Source organism: Coccinella septempunctata, chromosome 2, assembly GCF_907165205.1.
Source record: "Coccinella septempunctata chromosome 2, icCocSept1.1, whole genome shotgun sequence".
NCBI classification, from domain to species: Eukaryota; Metazoa; Arthropoda; class Insecta; order Coleoptera; family Coccinellidae; genus Coccinella; species Coccinella septempunctata.
In genome coordinates, this window is record NC_058190.1 from 2,555,668 (window position 1) to 2,576,036 (window position 20,369).

Below are 20,369 nucleotides of genomic sequence, written 5' to 3' on the forward strand. Positions count from 1 at the left end.
AACGTAACATCCATTAACATAACATAACATAATTTATTGATCCTGGAAGACACTACAATACGTATAGCATTTTTTTAAATCGAAAAAGATGATTACAAAAAAAACATTAAATAAAACATTCTAAGTTTAAGTTCCTTAAGCTAGACAATCAGAGAAATATTCTCCTAGCGAGTAGAAATATTTTGACACTAACATATTCTTGATTTCGTTTTTGAATTTATGTATATTTATGGATGTCACAGAGGATGGTAAATGATTAAATAAAAATGCGTTTTAATAATGTGTTTCCGCCTTTAGACTACTAGAGAACCAAACAAACTTTCAATGTCAAAATATTTCATTACTCAACATATTCTACTCTTAATTGGAAACATTTATTACAGGGAACCTGCAACGTCTCTAGACCTTTCAAAAAAATGTTTCTTCTTGCTCTGCAAACCAGACCTCCACAGCTTTTATTACCTCCTCGTTGGAAGAAAATGTTCGACCTCTTAAACTTTTTTTGAGTTGAGGATAGAGATGATAGACGGATGGAGCCAAATCTGGTGAATAAGGGGGGTTGTTCTAGTACTCTCTTTAGTCTCTTTACATCTTCTATACTTTTTCTTTATACTGATTCAATTTTATTTCAATTTTTTGCCGAACACTTTTCGTAAGCCTAGATTCAGATTGGTTCGGCTTCTAGCTATTGACGTATGAGTAGACGTAATTTAATGTCTTCAGTTGCAAATTACCTTCTAAGAAAATGATTTCGATGATGATGAGAATTGATTGAATTTAATATCAGCACAAACATAAGTACGTACCTATGTGTACCATGAATTCCTTTTGTATTAGTCTCTCAGAAACTATTTCATTGAGATTCAATAAATGTCAATTGCCAATATTAATTGTAACTGGTTGAAAATTAGTTTCTTCTATGGAATGTGGAAATATATCTTCATTTTCAGATTAAAAATCGATCACCTGCTTATTTCCGATGAATACTCATTTGTCAATGGGTTACTACTTTATACCCAATTAAAGTCATCATGCAACCTTTAACCACCGGTCATGAATACAATAAATATTTCGTGAATTGAAGGAGTTCTTCAGTTCAACTATATTCACCACAGCGTTTTTCGATACTCAAGCGTGATGATGAAGTGTGTGATTTATTTTATGGTGAGTAATAACTAGATTCATATTTTGTGTACCTACTCTTCTTCAAATATGCCTACATTATCTACTTCATACAGAGTCATTTAAAAATAAAGCAGGAAAATACTGAAACAAGTTTACTTCACATAAAAACCCTGTACATTTCGGATACAAACAGTGTTAAACACGAAAAAAAAGCCTACATAATGTCAAAACTCACCTTGAAAATTCAATATAAATTTTCTTTTATATCACTTGCATTTGAGAGCCTTGGACATTCCAAGGATTTTAAAATGATGAAAGCAGCCGAAAGGCAAAAATATAATTAAAAAAAATACGTTCCCATCGAAAGAGTTATTTCTATTATTATTTACAAGGTTGGCAAACGTTCCTTGAACTCATCCATTGTAGCTTTTATTTGACATTAATTGTAAATACATAGAAACAGACAATGCATAGAAACGTTGATCCATTTAATTAAATTACCGTATGATAATTCCTTTTCATTGAATTAATCCAAATATGATCTATTCCTACCGAACCATTGGCCAAGTTATTATTTTAATCCAACAAAATACTTTAGACTCTTTAATCTTTCGTGTATAATTATCCGGTTCTGTCATTAAAAGTTTAGTGTTATTTTCATCCATCATGTGGTCTCTTGTATTAGAACAAACTCGATCTGCGATCTGTGATCAATTAATTTGTCTATTTTTGATATTATTTTTATGTTCTCGTTTTCTTATTTCTACGGAATAATTTGAATAAAATTTTTTTGATTTTTATTTTTCATTCAAAGGTTTCGTTTTTGTTAATCTAGATTTGAATTCATTTTGTATTATAAAAACAATTCTTATGTTGAATTTGGAACCGATTCTTTTTATTTTTTCTGATTACCATTAACATAAGAAATTACGTTCAATAAATTTGGTTGTTCTTGACGGTTTGTTGGTTGTCCCTAATCATTATTATGGTTTTGGTTAGACATTTTTCTTTCTGAATTTAATATTGTTTATTCATTAAAATCTGTCACGTATTGATTATCCCTAAGAAATTTTAAGTCAATTTCATTACTTCTAATTTCGGGTGTAGATGACATCAAATTAGATCTATCATAAAGTGTTTCAATACCTCTTTTGAATTTTAATCGATACCTTCAAGAATATCTTGTCAAACAAAGAATGATCACAGAAAAATTAAACGAAATCCGGTTTCCCAAAAAAAAAAAACATACCAAACCAAATATGTTATCAAAATTGGGAATACTCCTTCTGATAAAAATGATGTATTTTTTATGAAATATCCTTGAAACGTCACATTTTGAAATAACCATTTCAACCGTTTCCCCAAAAAAAAAGTACCTAAAAATGAAGAATAAAAATGGGTATTTAAAATTTAAAGCGTCTTGTGTCAATTGTACAAGCTGGCAACGTCGACTGAAATATGCGTTGATAATAAAGGAAAACAAATACGTTATCTTGATGAGATAGACAAAGATGGCTGTCTATGAAGTCTGCGACGAACGAGGAAGGTCGTTAAATTTTATGGGATTTTTATGGCCAGTTGCTGTTGAGGCTCGCCAGTGAGTACGCGCCTTATGATGGCTGTAAATTAAGAGCTGTTATTTCATAAACAAGCCATTGTTCTTTTTATTTTCTAGTAGGCGCTGTTGCCATCGTGAACTTGAAACAAAGCGATTTTAATTTTAAAACCCCATATTTGAAGGTTGGTTTTGAATAGTTTCCGAGGTGAATTTGAAGAATTCATGAATAAAACACATAATTATTCAGTTTAAACTTGCATATGCAGTGATTACCCAAATTGGGGAGAATTCCCCTTTGCACCCAAATAATTTCTGCAAACTCATTTTAATTTCCTTCCAGATTCTGATGCTCACGCTCCGTGCGGCCCATTCACAAACAGTTGAGGGTAATATATGGGATATGATAATAAACGACGATGTCAATTTTGTTGGTCGACCTGACCAGCTAACCTCCAATTATCTACCTCCACCAGTAATGTACGGACAACCTGATTTACTCCCATCTCTCAAGGCCCCAGCATATCCAATAGCCTCTTCTTCCAATGTTGGAGTTTCTTTGGAAAGTGGTGGTACCTTCTCTCCATCCAGCATTATCAAACCGCAAGTTGAAATATTGAAACTGGCGGAAAGTTTCATCAGACTGAAGGCTGAGGTAGCATCCAGATTGTACGCCGTCGCTGTTGATAACTGGGACACCATAGTGTATTTATTCAATGCGGTAGTGAATAATATTGGAACTCTCAGTGCGTTCACCGTGAATGGTATTATAGTCCTGAGGAAGATACTAGAGGTCGCTGGAAGATTGATATCCAGTTGGCAAATTACTGTACCTAATGTTAATGTAGATTTCTCTACCCTCCTGAGGGAATCGAATTTTTATAATAATATCCAGTGAAATGTTCGGTAGGATATTTTCGATTTATAGTGTGATTCCTATTGGAATTTGTTAAAGCTTGATATCTGAATAACTCAATTTCAGGAGACTCTGTTTTTACAGGAAATTTTATTTTTAATTGCCTTTGTCTGTAAGAACCAGTTTTATATCATCTAAATCATAAAACAAATTGAGCATTTTGGTATGACGTACCTCTCTGCAGATCTGTGTTTTATAACCCTGTCTAGTTGCTGTAGCAATATATTTTTATTGCCAAAATAAAATATTTTTGGTATGACATGCTTCATCATTTTGTCACATCTTCATGAAAAGTGTAGGGAGTTTTTTAAAAGTTGAATTTTTAGACAAAATATCAAAAATAGGGGCAAAATTTTTCCATTCTATTCGATATTACACAATAATTACCTAAGTAAATAAAAGTGATATCGAAAATGTGAAAATTCAGAAGAATGAAATCTCACAAATACTGTCCTCAGATATTGGTTGCTTCTCGCATTTCTGTATCCTTGAATTTAACTAAGCAGCAAATGAGGTGGAACACTGACAAAAAAACTGCAACACACAGGTTAAGCAATCAATGTCGGTCGTCTTGATCTCGAATCGTTTGTACTACTTCCCCATAAGGATTGATAGTTTTGGGCTCCTATAAATAGCAAGAGTCAAACCAGATATCAAGTTTCTTGATGTTGTAGTAGGAAAATGAAAAGAATCCATCCATTGATAAATTTTTTTTTTGCTGTAGCTCCGACCGGAAACAATTTCGAATATAATTATTTGAAACTGCCTCAATATTGTAACGTTTTCTTCGCTTAATTAAAACGTCCAACTTATTAAAATTATTTATTTACACTTAATACATTTATAACTCACAAACTAACTATGACACAACTATTTATTTCCACTCGTCGCTTGCACTGTTACTGTACTTGTACTTGTCTACCTGCTCCTCCGCTGGGCTTATACCGCCGGAAACATTCAGGTACCTTCGCGAACCTTTCTGGAAGCTCTCGACCGCTCTGGTTCTCGAAAGGTCCGACCGCAAGGGCCGGACTGGTTACACTGTCCCCTCCTTAAGCCTGTTCTGTCCCAGAACAGATTTAGTGAATTCCTCCGAGGTCCGTGGCGAAACTTGCACTCATCACCATTCCTACAGTAGCCATTCTGATGGAAGTAGCACTCCACAGTTTTTCCAGGCTCCCTGGCCTGCTTTGGGTTGAAACTGCACACCAGGATCCGTATACCAGTCCCCTGAAATACCACCTCCAGCATGCTTCGCACAACTCGCCAATTTAGCTGGTCCAATCCACAACCGAGCTTGGGAACAGCTAATTTCCTAACCCCAAAGCGTTAAAGGTCTTCTTTCAAGCTATGCAGTGCCGTCCATAGATTCTGATAGGTTGGCTTCTGATAGGAATGTTGCTTTGTGACTAAGTAATAAATGAACCGACCTTCAGCCTTCAATTTCAAAACTTTCCCGATTCTTGGCTGCTGTCGCAATAGTTGTTCCTGACGTCCAAATTTATTTCTGAATACTCTGGCTATTCCTTTGCTCATACGAAGGTCCTCCGCTACGCAATGAGCGAGAGAGTATTCCTCAGACACGGTAAAGAGATCTTGATGTACTTCCTCTGTAACGCCGAACCGTGCAACGCGTGTCTCACCATAACAATCCATAAACTTCTGGTAATCGCTGCTACCTTGCATCGGGGCTTCCACAAGACGTACCTCTTCTTTGTCCTGCGCGTACGGGGCTAATCGGTTGAAATGAACAACCTTTGGTTTTCCTCTGGGGAGCTTCCTTATCCGGTAAACTACGTCATTTATCCTCTTGATTATTTCATACGGTCCCTCCCACTGTCTCTGCAGCTTTGGTGAAAAACCTTTCCTCCTTTGTGGATTATGTAGCCACACCAGATCTCCAGTGGTGAATCCACCTTCAATAGCCTTGATGTCGTAGCGCATTTTCATTCGGTCACTTGCTTGCTGCATTTGATTGCGTACCTTGTCATGAATGTAATCCAGCTTGTTCCTTAATTTACTAACGTAGTCCTCCCCAGCTACGTCTTCTCCAGGCTTACATCCAAACTCTAAGTCGCAAGGCAGCCTTATTTCTCGGCCGAACATTATACTGGATGGAGTTTCCTTGGTAGATTCTTGAACCGAAGATCTATATGCCATGGTGAATAGATGTAAATATTCATCCCAATCCCGCTGGTGATCAGACACTACTTTGGCTAGATGTTTTCCCATGGTCCGATTCATTCGTTCGACCATGCCGTCTGATTGTGGATGAAGAGGTGTAGTCCTTGTTTTATGAATCCCCAATTTGCTGCATACTTCTTGGAATAACTTCGACTCAAAATTTCGGCCTTGATCACAATGCAGCTCCAGAGGTATTCCAAATCTGCAGAAGAATTCTCTGACCAATTTATCAGCTACCGTACTTGCCTCTTGATTAGGAATACCGTAGGCTTCCACCCATTTCGTGAAATAGTCCATCGCTACCAAAATGTACTTGTTTCCATGGTCTGTTTCGGGAAAGGGGCCAGCGATGTCGATAGCTACTCGTTCCATGGGAGATCCGACTTTATATTGCTTCATTGGTGCTTTTCCTCTACCATTAGGTCCGTTAGCAGCAGCGCAAACCTTGCATCTTCTACACCAATCTTTAACGTCCCTCTTACAATTTGGCCAATAGAATCGCTGCCTGACTTTTTCCAATGTCTTGGCTATCCCGAAATGTCCACCTGAAGTTCCGTTATGTAGTCTGGTCAGAATGTCTGTCACACGGCTCTTCGGCACAATCAACTGAAGTCTCTGCTCAGTTCCATCTTCATTTTCCCAACAACGTTTCAGAAGACCTCCATCAATCTTCAGAGTTTCCCATTGTGCCCAATACGACTTTATATTCTGGCTCAGTCTGGATACTTCTTCCCAAGTAGGTCGTCTACCGCTCTTCTTCCAACACAGGATTACTTTCAAGTCGTTATCTTCCTCTTGTGCTCTTTGAATTTCTTCAGGTAGCCAGTCGTCTTCGATTATGGTGGTCCGCCTCAAATCAATCTTTTCTTCCAGACGCGAACAATGGCTGCAATTCTCGGGACAAGGTCTTCTTGATAACGCGTCTGCATTGCGATGGCTAGTCCCCGCTCTGTGTTCAGTGTCAAAGTCATACTCTTGCAGCCTCTCAATCCATCTAGCCACTTGTCCTTCCGGGTTCTTAAAACTCAGGAGCCATTTCAAAGCAGCATGGTCCGTTCTTAGTAAGAATTTCCTACCGTACAAATATTTGTAGAAATGTTCTACGGACTTGATGACTACTAAAAGTTCTCTCCTGGTCACGCAATAATTCCGTTCTGGTTTGGACAACACCTTGCTGAAGTACCCGATGACTCTTTCCTGTCCATCCTGGACTTGCGATAGAACGCCGCCAATGGCTGTATTACTGGCGTCGGTGTCGAGCACAAATTTACCTTCAGCCCTTGCGTAACTCAGAACTGGAGCTGTGACCAGAGCCTTTTTCAATCGTTCGAAGGCTTCAGTGCAATCATCGGACCATATGTACTCCTGTCCATCTTCCATCAATTTCGTCAGCGGCTTGGCAACGTTGGCAAAACCAAATACAAATCTTCTATAATAAGTGCAAAGGCCTAAGAAACTCCGCAACTCACTCTTGTCTTTCGGTATAGGCCATTCCTGCAGTGCCTTGATCTTATCCGGATTAACCTTGACACCTCTACGTGAAACTACGTGTCCTAAATATTTCACTTCTGTTCGAAACAGATTACATTTTTTAGGACTTAGCTTTAAGTTGGCATCACGAAGTCGCTGGAAAACCTCGGATAGGTTGCGTAAGTGATCTTGAAATGATTTTCCCACTACTATCACATCATCCAGATACACCAGACAAGTTTTCCAGGAGAGCCCTCTCAATATTGTCTCCATCAGACGTTCAAATGTGGCAGGAGCATTGCATAGACCGAAAGGCATAACTTTAAACTGCCACAGACCCGTTCCAATACTGAAGGCAGTCTTTTCTTTGTCTTTTGGATCCAAGCCAACCTGCCAATATCCACTCTTCAGATCCAAAGTGGAAAACCAACGTGATCCCGAGAGTGTGTCCAGGGTATCGTCAATTCTCGGTAAGGGATAGCTGTCCTTTTTCGTCGCCTGATTGAGCTGCCTGTAGTCTACGCAGAATCTAGTGGTTCCATCCTTCTTCTTCACTAATACTACGGGCGATGTCCAGGGGCTATCTGACGGTTCGATTACACCTTCTCTCGCCATGTCTTCAATAATCCTTTCAGCTTCCTCCCTTTTTGCCAGAGGAAGACGTCTAGGATGCTGTCGGATAGGTTGTGCATCACCAGTATTGATTTTATGCTGCACAACATCAGTCTTCCCTGCTTTTCCGTCCGTAGCAAAAACGTCGGAGAACGTTTGAACCAATTTTCTCACTTCGAGTAGTTGGTATCGGTCGAGCTCTTGACATTTTGAAGTGAGGAGGGACACCAGTTCTTCAGAATTGCTTTGCGATTTTGAGACTTCTGCAGTACTTATCCCACCCGAAATATGGTACACAGGTACACCACGTCCAATCAAGGTATCCTTCTTCAGGGTGACTGGAAACATGTTGACATTTAGCAATCGGATGGGAATGCTGTCTCTTACCCTTACCAAGGTCTTTCCAAGTAGTAGTCCTTTAGCTAAGGTTGTATCGTCAGAGGGCTCAATTACTCTCACGCAGCCACTCCTCGTTACATCGTCACATCTACCAGTCACTATGCCTTCAATTCGCCCTGGCAACGTGATGTCCTCGGTCAGTCGAATCCGATATATCTTGTCCTCCACATCATTGAATGGAATCTCTTCACTTCCTAGCCGAAGTACTTCACTCTTCATATCCAATTGGCATCCAAGCTTCTTAACAAGGTCCAATCCCAGAATAACTTCTTCCGTGATTCCAGCTACCAGAACTTCGTGGCTAACTGATGTGTTTCCTAATTCAATAGTGGAGACGATCGATCCATAAGTCGGTATTTCTTGTCCAGACGCAGTTCGAAGTTTGATCCTAACTGGGCGAATCTCCAATCCTTCAGCAATTTCTGGACGCACAATGGTTTTGGTCGAGCCAGTGTCTACCAGTATTTTCACATTTCGATCATTTATCTTTCCAGGGATAACTATGCTTGATAAATCCTTAGACATTATTCCTCGGATTATCACTTCGGGGGCATTTTTGGCTTGGGTCGATTTATGCCCCTTATCACCGACCCCTTTTGGCCCTTTTAGTTTCCCTGCTGCGACTCTTTTTCCAATTCTGGACAGTTTCGCTTGAAATGCCCACTTTTGTTGCAGTTCCAGCACACAGTATCCTTTTTCCTAGTTTGTGATATTCTGCGGATTTCTTCTCTGACAATGTCCTCAATAGATCGGTCTGTTTCTTGGACTTGTCTTACACGAAGGTGTCCTCTATGCGACGCTTGCTTCGCTGCCTCTATTTCCAAAGCCTGGGCTAAGGCATCATCTATGGTTCCAGGGCGGGCCAGTCTCAGGGCTTGTTGTATTTCGCTATCCTTTATCCCGTCCACGAATGTCTGGATTGATAGCTGTTCCAGGAAGCTATCTGGAGCAGATGGATAAGCCAGCCTGACTAATCTCGCCACATCAGCTTCAAACTCTTGGAGATTTTCCCCTGTTTTCTGCACTCGATTCTTTATTTGTGCATGGTATACTTGTTGTAAATGAGCATCACCATATCTCATCTGAAGTTTCGATGTAAGAACTTCGTAACAGGCTTGTTGACCCTCCGGAATCGTTTGCAGAATGTTAAGTGCCTCTCCTCGTAGAGCTATTATTAATGCCGTGGCTTTTTCGTTATCGTTCCAATTGTTCGCCAGCGCAGCAGCTTCAAACTGTTTCTGATATGTCGACCAGGGTATTTTTCCATCAAAAGTTGGAGGCTTGATCTTCATTCTACTACCTTCGCCGTCATTTTCCGCTTTCGCTGTGCTGTAGGGTGTTGAAGCCAAAATATCTGTTCTGTTTGACATTCTTTTCGAGGAATCTATCAACTTTTCATCAACTTCGTCAAATTTTCCACTCACTATATCGAATCTCTCGTCCACTTTATCGAATTAATTTTCTCAAAAAGTCCATTACCGCTTGAGTCTCCATCGTGTTCTGCAGTCTTGTGGTCACTGGCATGAACTCCAAATATCCAAAATTATTTATTTAATTCGAGCGATGTTGAACCGCACACTTGACACCAATGTAACGTTTTCTTCGCTTAATTAAAACGTCCAACTTATTAAAATTATTTATTTACACTTAATACATTTATAACTCACAAACTAACTATGACACAACTATTTATTTCCACTCGTCGCTTGCACTGTTACTGTACTTGTACTTGTACTTGTCTACCTGCTCCTCCGCTGGGCTTATATAGGCGCCGGAAACATTCAGGTACCTTCGCGAACCTTTCTGGAAGCTCTCCACCGCTCTGGTTCTCGAAAGGTCCGACCGCAAGGGCCGGACTGGTTACAATATTTTCGATCGTAGAATATGGTGGAATGAATGGAGGAGTTCCCCACATGTTGGCCAACCTGGAAAAAGGTCTACCAACGGGGAATGATTGCTTTCTAACGAAATCTACTTCATTCTTTCCGCAATGATCAAATATATTTATGAAATTCTACCGAGCTTTCCAGAGTTTACTGTTGAAAAGAAAAAAGATTTTCATAACCTCGATTGCTGATTGGTTGAAATTTATGTTGGTCACTACTTCTTGTGACAATTGACATATTTCATTGGCAAATGTCATTTTTACAGATAAAGAAGAAAGAAGTAAAAGAGTAATCTGTGACCATTTACGCCATTTATGGTTATGCTATGTGCAAAGTTTTGGTTATTTGCATAATCTTTGCTTGAACCTTAGACTTAATAATACTATTATGTCTATAGAGAACTCTAACGATTTGTCAAAATCCAGCTAAGCGTTCGTTGCCGTGGGGCACACTAGCTTTTCCCTCCATTGATTCGCGTGCTGTTTTGGTCGAGTATTGTGTTTTGTGCATGTTTTTGGAAAAAATGTTATTCCCGACGTTAGATTAGAGTGTTAAGACTATAGCTTTTTCAAAAATGTCTCTATATGGTGATAATAAAAAGCTTTGTGTGCCCCACGGTAACGAACAATCAGCTGATTTTGACAAATTGTTAGAGTACCCTATGATATAACCTAACCTAACCTAACCTAACAGATTACTTTTTCCTTCTTGACAATTGCCAACGGAACATGTCAGTTGTCACAAGAAGTAGTAACACCAACATAAATTTCAACTAATCAGCAATCGAGGTTATGAAAATCTTTTTTTCTCTTTAACAGTAAACTCTAGAAAGCTCGGTAGAATTTCATAAATATATTTGATCATTGCGGAATGAATGAAGTAGGTTTCGTTAGGAAGCAATTATTCCCCGTTGGTAGACCTTTTTCTAGGTTGGCCAAGATGTAGGGAACTCCTCCATTATTGATCACTGATTCGAGTATAACCTAACCTTTATGTTCAGTAGACTATAAATATTTGTCAGCTATTATAATTTGTAACTAGAACACTCTGAGTTGGTGCGTTGATTATAAATTGTCATATTTTATAATTATGCCGACGACTTATTCCGAGAAATAGTTTTTGTTGACGAATAAAATTTCAAATATGATCAAAAATCAATACCCGATGGAATTCACTTAAACTAGGGTTTGATTAGTGAAATTTCTTTATAATAAAACTTACCCATCAACGATTCCAAGAAAGTGAAATATTTTTGGAATCCCCATAATTCCAATACTGTTAAGTGTAAATTAATGAGACTAATATACAGAGAATGAATATTTGGCAGTAAATCAGCCAAACAGTTTGAAATTCGTAAGTTCCCTTTCTTCTATCGGACTAGAAAGTTGCAATTCATAGTAATTACTTGCGTGTAGAAACGCAAATAAGCAAATAAAATAAACTCAGTTAATCAAGAACATTTTATTTTGTAAGTATTCTCGGACAGGTCGATTACCATTTTAAATTGCGATTGTTTTTATGTGAGAAAATGTTAAGTATACAGGGTGACCCAAATTCGATATATCATCGAAAACCTTTCGAATTACCAATCCTATTTTTTTTATGACTATTGTTGAATCAAGTGGAGTATTTAGTAACTTGAAACAAACTTTTCATCCTGTCACCAGATGATGTTAGTGTAGAAGGAGGAATGTTGAAATAACATTCTGAACCTGAAGGGCAGGAGCCGTCACTGCAAGAAACGGAATTTCCATGTGATTCTGTTATAATTCTGCCATGAATAATCCGATTGCACGAGCGATAAAAGGGGCAAATGCATCGGAGATTGATCTTTTTCAGATATCTATTTTTAGTCTTAAAAGATATTTTGAAGCTATTTGAACTTGTCAACTGTTCTTGTTGCTTTTCCTATAATGTTTTTTTTTGTAGATTTCAACATTTTTTGTTTGTTTTCTTGTTAATTTTTGAAATATTGTATATCTTATTGGAAAATTGGCTTCGCTGTTTGTAATTGATGGTAATAATGATAATAATTCGTAAATTGGCATGTCCGTTAAAATAAATAAATAAATAAATAAATAAATAATTCGGAAGATGAATATATCGTATATATTCATCCAGCGTCCACTGTTCCATAACCTATAGGTACCTACTCTACCTATAGGAATTTCGTTCATAAAACATAACTTCAATCCGAAATATCTAGGAGTTATGCTGAATTCCTCGCTAAATTTCAAAGCCCATTTCGAAAATTTGCGTCTGAAGTTAAGAACTAGGATAATATCCTGCATAAACTAGCTGGTACTTCATGGAGCGCTGATGCAACCATTCTTCGAACAGCAGTCCTAGCTTTGGTTTTTTTGTCTGCTGAATATTGTTGCCCCGTTTGGGTTAATAGTGCTCATATGTGCAAAAAATAGATGCACAGCTGAATCTTTCCATGAGAACTATAACTGGAACTATTAGATCTTCATCTATTCAATGGTTACCAGTTCTTTTAAACATTGTACCGCCTTATATTCGTAGACAGACTGCGGTTATAAATTCCTGGAATAAATTCCAATCCTATCCCGACTCGTTCCCAATTCTATCCTATATTCCCGAAAATACCATTCCAAGACTGAAGTCGCATAAACCTTTATTGTCCAACTCTTTTCTTAATTCGAATATAAAGGACAAAGACCTTTGGCAGTATGAATGGAATAGGTGCAATATTTTCAATAAAGAATTAGTTAGTGATCCCTCGAATAGAGTTCCTGGTTTTGATCTTCCCAGGAAAATATGGTGTATTCTGAATCGTACGTTACGTCACGAACGTTGCAATAGTATGCTTTTCAGGTGGAATTCAGTTGAAAGCCCTAGTTGTGAATGCGGGGAACAAGAAGAAATCATAAATCATCTGGTTAATCATTGTCCGATTTATAAATTTCAGGATGGTTTTAGAGCTATACATGCAGTTTAGGAATCTTCTTTGAATTGGGTTGTCAATTTTAGGTCCATCTGACATATTGAATCTAATTTCATTATTCCACCCTTTTCTGCTTTTGTTTTCTCTCTATTTCGGATAAAAGTTTCTGGTATCTAGGAGAAAGCTTTCTGGATTTTCCTTTTTGTTGGAGAAAGAATCAATTTTTGCAGTGCGAGATGCCCTTCAATATGGAATATTTCAGCTTATTTCGTGAACAATTACAATCCACTACCCTCACGGCGAGAAAGGGATTTTTTATTGAGGTTTTTCCCTAAGATCTTGTATCATACACCAAATTATATGGCACCCCGCTTTCGCTAACCTCTGCTTAAACTGCATCTCATACACATGATATAATTATTGTTTGCTGTTAAAGATTGTAATGCTTTGTATCAAAAGAATATATTTATAGAGTTGATGATCAAATCCTAATGCTGATAGTAGCAATTTTTGAAGAAAATTTAACCATTTGAAGTAAAAAAAAATTATTAACAATCTGATACATATGTACTTTGAATTTGAGAAACACTTACATCCTAAGGCGTTGAAAACTCCTGCAGCATCTGGTCTTAGGTTCACAGCCGCACATAAGAAGTTGAAGGCAGAAGCTTGTTGATGAATGGACAGGTGAACTAGGCCAAGGTTGAACAAAATTTTCCAGTTCAAAGGTGCCATCCAAAGAGCTCGTTTCAGACAGCTCATCGACTAGAAGGAAATAGGAAGTGTGGAAACTTAGTTGAATAATTTTATACAAGAAATGATGAGTGTTCAAAGAATTAGGACAGTTCCTAAGGAACATCAACAATTATGTTTTTCACCAAGTTGACAGAGTTTGACGTGTCTGTGAAGTTAGCACCCATTTTTTCGAAAATGGAAATAATTTTTTGAATTATTCAGTCACTCATTGGTAACAATTTGTCCAAAATTTTAGTTTTCACCTCAAGAAAAATGAAGAAAAATCACAATGTTACTCTAGGAGCTCACTCAGTGAGCATAGAGAAATGAAATTCAGTAACTATTTATAACATAAAAATTTTGTTCGTAACCTAAGATATAATGGGATGACACCTGGAGAATTTTCTTGGTGTTTGTTTAATTGAATTTCAAGTACGGGACCATGGAAGGTGACTCCAACATCGCAGAAACGAAACAAAACATAAACATATGGCTGGACAATCAATGGTTCAGTACCAAATTCATCGGATTAGATGCATCAGGCCACTTTTGAGAGAATCATAATTGTTGTATCGTGCAATTTAGGTTGAAAAAAAAAATGTTTGAAAATCCAGGCAGTTTCTTGAAAGTGCTTATGTTAGTTATGTTGAAAAAGTACTATAATGTTTCCACATTTCATCCCATTTTCGACGATTGTTGGAATGTCCGAACAAGAAGATTGTGATGCCCATTGTGAAAAAATTCGTGAATAATTTAGACGAATTTTATTGGTGAGATTTTGAAGTAGGTATTATTCTATTTTTTACACTTTTGTCCTAAGTCTCTTCTGTCAGTTGGTATCGAAATGAGCCAAAACATAAAATCGTGTAAGTTACTAAAAAATAATGAGAACAATTCGGCAGTCCTAAGTTTCCATTTTAATTACTACGTAAATATCGAACAAGCCATTATCCTAAACGAAACGAAACGAAGCAGGAGATAGGTTTTTTCCCACTGCTTTGCGATAATTCACCTAACAAACGGTCTAGGGCCGTATTAGAATCTATTTCAGTAATCATTTTCAATGTTTTTTTCAACCTTGTCATCTTGAAAGTTTTGTATAGGTTATATTTGGTGAAACCATAGACATATTAAACACATGGACACGGCGTAGAGAGAGAGGGGGGGTGCGGCCGTAATAAGATAGAGCTAGTATGGGCAAAACATTCGTTTGCACTTTTTATTTATCGAAATTTTCAGAGTTTTCTCATAAATTTTAGATAAACTTTGAATGTTGTATTCTTCTCCTATTATGAAAGTAAGAAAAGTGTCCTCGTAGAGTGCAATTAATAGTACGAAATGAGTTGAAAAGGCAGATAAAGTGAAATTTAACTGGTAAAGTACCTTCAAATGTATTGTTCGATTTATTATAATTATCATAGTTGAATTATTCATTTCAAATCAATAAATGTTTGTCATTTCTTTTCTCATCTAGATTTCCGAAAAACGAGGTCATGAGGAATAACTGGATTATGGCTGTGAAAAGATAGGACTTGAATCTGAATGAAAAGGCATTAAAGGCAGTGATATTTGGTCATCATTCTCCAGAAACAGATTGAAAATCCCATTTTTACGGATAGTTGATGTTGAAAAAAGAAACTGTCGCATTGGTTTTCAATTTCATGGTGCATTTGATTGTAAAAAAATTCTCGAACAATGTTGCAGTGAACAAAACCAAAATCTGATACCTAAATGAATATCAAATCTAAATTTGTTCCTTTACTGATTACAGATATAACACAGGTATATCCCGCAAGTAAAAGAAATCATATATAAATAGCATTCACATCAAATACAAAAATGTGAAAAAGAAGGTTAAAATGCTGAAAACTTTTTCTGAAATCATGGAGAGAGGCTGATACATGTAACTTAGTCAACTAAGTTACATGTATCATGTATAACTAACGTAATACTACAATGATGTTTGTTGAAATACTTAATGGCATTCATTTTCATGCTCCCATTATCCGTAGTTGATTGATCGTTCTATACCTTCTTGAAAAACGGTTTCAAATTTTCATTTGCTATCAGCGGTGGTCTCCTAAGCATATATACATATTCATTTAAATTTCAATTAACTCACCTACTTTGCACAAGCAAGTATGAATTTGCTTCAAAACTGAGTTGGTCTGACCTAGCTGATGGATGCTCAAATTCTGTTGAGGTAACTTATCGACTAATCCTTGCCTTCCTCCGCTCCAACAAAGTAATGTGAATTTGCCCTGATTATTATATCATAATAGGAAAAGGCCGAAAAAGGTGATTTCAAAAAAAAGTTGCAACGATACGGAGCAAATATTGTAACAATACTCAAGAAGCACTTGAGTTTAGAAGAAGAAATGAATGCCCAAAATACGAGCTTTTCCATTGGGACAAAATATAAATATGCTTTCTGAAAATTATCCTTAGTTGAAGAATTACATTATATGCCGATTGTAATGTCTATTTTTCAACCTTTTGATCAATATTGATGAATAAGAAAAATAAATTGAGTTGCTAATAATTATGATTTTTTCATTATTTTCATCCAATCTCAAAATGTGAAGCGATGTGAAAGAAATATCATCATGGGGAACTTATCTTTAGTCAAAAGTGATATTACACACTTAATATATTGTTTCAGATATTGAACCAACAAAGATTCAGAATATTATGTTAACTGAAAAACTGTTTTTATTCAAATCAATTCATTCACAAACTTTTCATGAACTTATCTGTTGTATTTTCCGAGGAATAGTTGCCGAAAGCAGTTTCAATTGGATTATAAAACGCAATCTAAATGATACTCGTATTCGTTCATTTTTTTTTAATTCAATTATAGGTACTTGCTTATCTCTAACGCAAGCCAATATAGGTATATAGCTCGGAAATTAATACCTAAATTAAAAGAATTATGTTCCTAATCAATTATCGAAATATTTCCAAGCAAATTTCATTTAGAATTTTCCCTGAATATAAAAAAATCGAAATAAATTTTATGCGCTTAGCGCTAAGCCGTTCTAAGGAACGTTTTCTTGCCCATACTAGCTCCATCTCTCTCTTCGCTTATGTTGGCCGCACTCGTGGCTATTGAAACTCTTTGGAAGGGCGCGTCCATGTGTTTAATAAGTCTATGGGTGAAACGCTTCATTTTGACCAGTTCTACCTTCTGTTGAAAACCTTGCACCCTTAAAGTGCAATATCAACACATACACATTTTGTGAAATTCTGTATTAATTTATTGCTTCCGAGAAATACCTCATCTCTAACTACATATTTATTACACAAATTTCTGTATTGTTTTTAGTTTTTTTTCATGAAATTTCTTGTCTGGGACCCGATCACCATCCTCGAGGTACAAACAAAAATTTGCTGTCACGAATAGTTACTTGCTAGTTACTAACAAATGAAAAAAAAAATATTCATTTTCGAAATGGTGGGTATTGTTCGCATGCTGGGGGTGTTATTTCTCCATCATAGGTAAGGTTGCAAACGAAAATTTTTGTGTTGCAGATAGTTACTAACAAGTTACTAAGGAATACAAAAAAAATGATCCTCATTTTCGAAAAAGTGAGAGCTATAACTTCGCATTTAGGGGTGCCATTATTCCGCTATAGGTAATGCCACAAACGAAAATTTTGGCGTTACAAATAGTTACTAACGAAGTGCTGTTGGAAGCAAAAAAAAGACGGAGAGTTCTCTAAAATATGGGTTACAGACAAAAAATTTTGTGTTAAAAATAGTTACTAACGATTGACGTTCCAACTGTTCTTCATTTTTCGCGAAAAATAGAACAGTGGGTGCCCATGAAGTTAATACCCAGGCTAAATGCGATGCTTTCCATCTACTATTTTTGAGGTACAGGGTGTCCGAGTTAAATTGTCCCTATACCTTATTGTGGAAACTAAAGGAGCTAGAAGAAAAAGTTGAATACAAAACTTGTCTGCAATCGCTTGAACTTTTTTTTTACAACCCACCTTTACAGGATGCTCCGTTTTTTTCCCTGTTGGTATCAACTTTCTTATTTCAAATAGAACACCCTGTATATTATTGCATTTTTGTATTCCTTGTCCAATTTTAAGGTTACTTTGGTATGATAACCATGGTCCTATATAGCACCGATTCTGAGATATTCGACTTTTTCCTAAAATTTCGACAGCTGTAGGTGCTTACTAAAATAGCTGATACTAGTTTTCTAATTAGTGTATCAAAACCAAATTCTGCCCAGCTATTGTCATTGACCATGGTTGTTATACTAAAGTTACCTTAAAGTTTGTCCAGGAATTCAAGAGTGCAATAATATAAAGTGTGTTTCATTTAAAATAAGAAAGTTGATACCAACAGGGAAAAAACGGAGCACCTGTATTAAGGTGGGTTATAAAAAATAGAAGGTCAATCGATTACGGACAAATTTTGTATTCAACTTTTTCTTTTAGCTTCTTAAATTTCCACAATAAGTTATAGGGACACTTTAACTCGGACACCCTGTACAATTGCAAATTTTGGTGTGACAAATAGTTATTAAAAATTATCTTAATTTTCGAATAAATAGGCTAACTTCACGGACATATCGAGCTCTGCTAATTTCTTCCCAGAAAGCTTAACTTGAACATCCAAAATTCCGTCACTTCGGAAGACTATGAAGATTGAGATAAATATGGAATTTATTAATTTCCGCCTGAGTTACTTTTTTCCGCATTCTGAACACTCTCATTCATGATTTTTCCAGTCTGAAAAACTGACTGTGATCTAGATGTAATATTATGCAGTTCCAGTCGAATGAGAAACAGCCTAGATGAAAAATGTACGATTGAATGACAGATAATGAAATTCCATTTTTTTATTGGAGGTCTCTCGGCATATTCTCGTATATGTATGGATTTTTTTCCCGTAGTGATTTGGTTACGGCAAATTTAGATAGTTCGTTCTGTATTGCAGATATTGAAAAAATGGCAATTTCCTGATTGCCCCATTGTGTTGGAACTGAAATCGGAAATTTCGGGCGTTTTCCCGTTTCCAAACTTATCCCGTCAGATTCCCCAATTACTTAGCTGAATTGAAGCAATATTACAGCTCGCTCTTTTGAAATTTATGATTTTCCCGACTAAAAATATTATGAAATTCTGTTACATCAAGTAAGTATAAGGTATGGGATGCCTTCTATGCAGCATCGAATTTTGGAATAAATTTCATCTGAATTATTTTGAATTTTCAAAAATACCAACAAGGAAGAGGTCGCTAAGATGGTTAGAGACGAAATGTAAAATGTACGCAGGGTTATACATTGAATATTAAGCCGGAGTATTTTAAAGATTTTAAAAAATCTCTCGAACCAATTAATTTTGTTCTCGAGCGTAACATTTTTTACATAAAAACCACCATTAATTATATCATTTCATTACTGTGCTCAGCAACGTCAACACCTTAAATTTGAATGGGGAGGATGGGTCGTGTGATATGTTGTTGAAGAGGTATTTTTCTTCTGAGTATACAGGGTGTATTTGAAGGTGAGGATTTTCTTTCAACAGAAGGTAGAACTGGTCAAAATGAAGCGTTTCACCGAAAATCACCTTTATAAAATTTTAAAAATGACATTTTTCAAAAAAAAAATTTGAAAATGATTACTGAAATAGATCCTAATACGACAGTAGACCGTTTGTTAGCTGAATTATTGCAAAGCAGTGGGAAAAAACTTATCTCCTGATTCGACCATGTGGTTTCGTTTAGGATATTGGCTCGTTCGATATTTACGTGGTAATGAAAGTGGAAACTTGGATTGCCGAATTGGTCTCATTATTTTTTAGTAACTTGCAAGATTTTATTAAATGGCTCATTTCGATACCAACTGACAGAAGGGACTTAGGATACAAGTGTAAACAATAGAAAAATCCTTCAAAATCTCACTACTCAAATTCGTCTAAATTATTCACGAATTTCTTCACAATGGGCATCACAATCTTCTTGTTCCAACAATCCAAAAATCGTCGTAAAAATGGGATGAAATGGAGAAACATCATAGCACTTTTTCAACATAACTAACATAAGCACTTTCAAGAAACTGCCTCGATAAAACAATTATGAATTTCTCAAAGTCATCCAATCCGATGAACTTTGTACTGAACCATATGTTTATGTTCTGTTTCGTTTTTGTGATGCTGGAGTCACCTTCCATAGTGCCGTACTTGAAATTCAATGAAATTTTGTCGAACATCTAGGGGTTGTGTCTCAGCCATTTTGGATATTTTATATCGAAAATTTTTGGAAACGACTCATTTTATTTTATTATTTATTTATTCGGTCAAAAAAACCTCTCCTTTGAAAACACCCTGTTTAATCAAATTTTCTGAGATTGGATCATCTGTTTATGCAGTGGCGGCTCGTGGTCATGAGATCTGAGGAGGCTAAAAGTTTTTGAGGACTCTTATCAGTCAATAAAGTATATTTCTTCAATATAATGAAAAGTTGCCAGTTCTCAGACTATTTTTCAATGCAAGAGGAAGCTATATGCTCTTTTGACTTGTTATGCCTCTCGATAGAACGCGGTAAATTTTTCAAATCTGG

General features: G+C 36.5%; 1 protein-coding gene across 1 annotated transcript in view; it reads right to left on the bottom strand.

The window, feature by feature from the left end:
* Nucleotides 1–20,369, bottom strand: part of LOC123307354 (Bardet-Biedl syndrome 4 protein) — a 78,709-nt gene that overhangs the window by 16,530 nt on the left and 41,810 nt on the right. Inside the window, exon 8 of the mRNA XM_044889632.1 lies at nt 13,649–13,820. Within this exon, the coding sequence (XP_044745567.1) occupies nt 13,649–13,820 (172 nt within the window). The remainder of the gene's footprint in view (nt 1–13,648; nt 13,821–20,369) is intronic.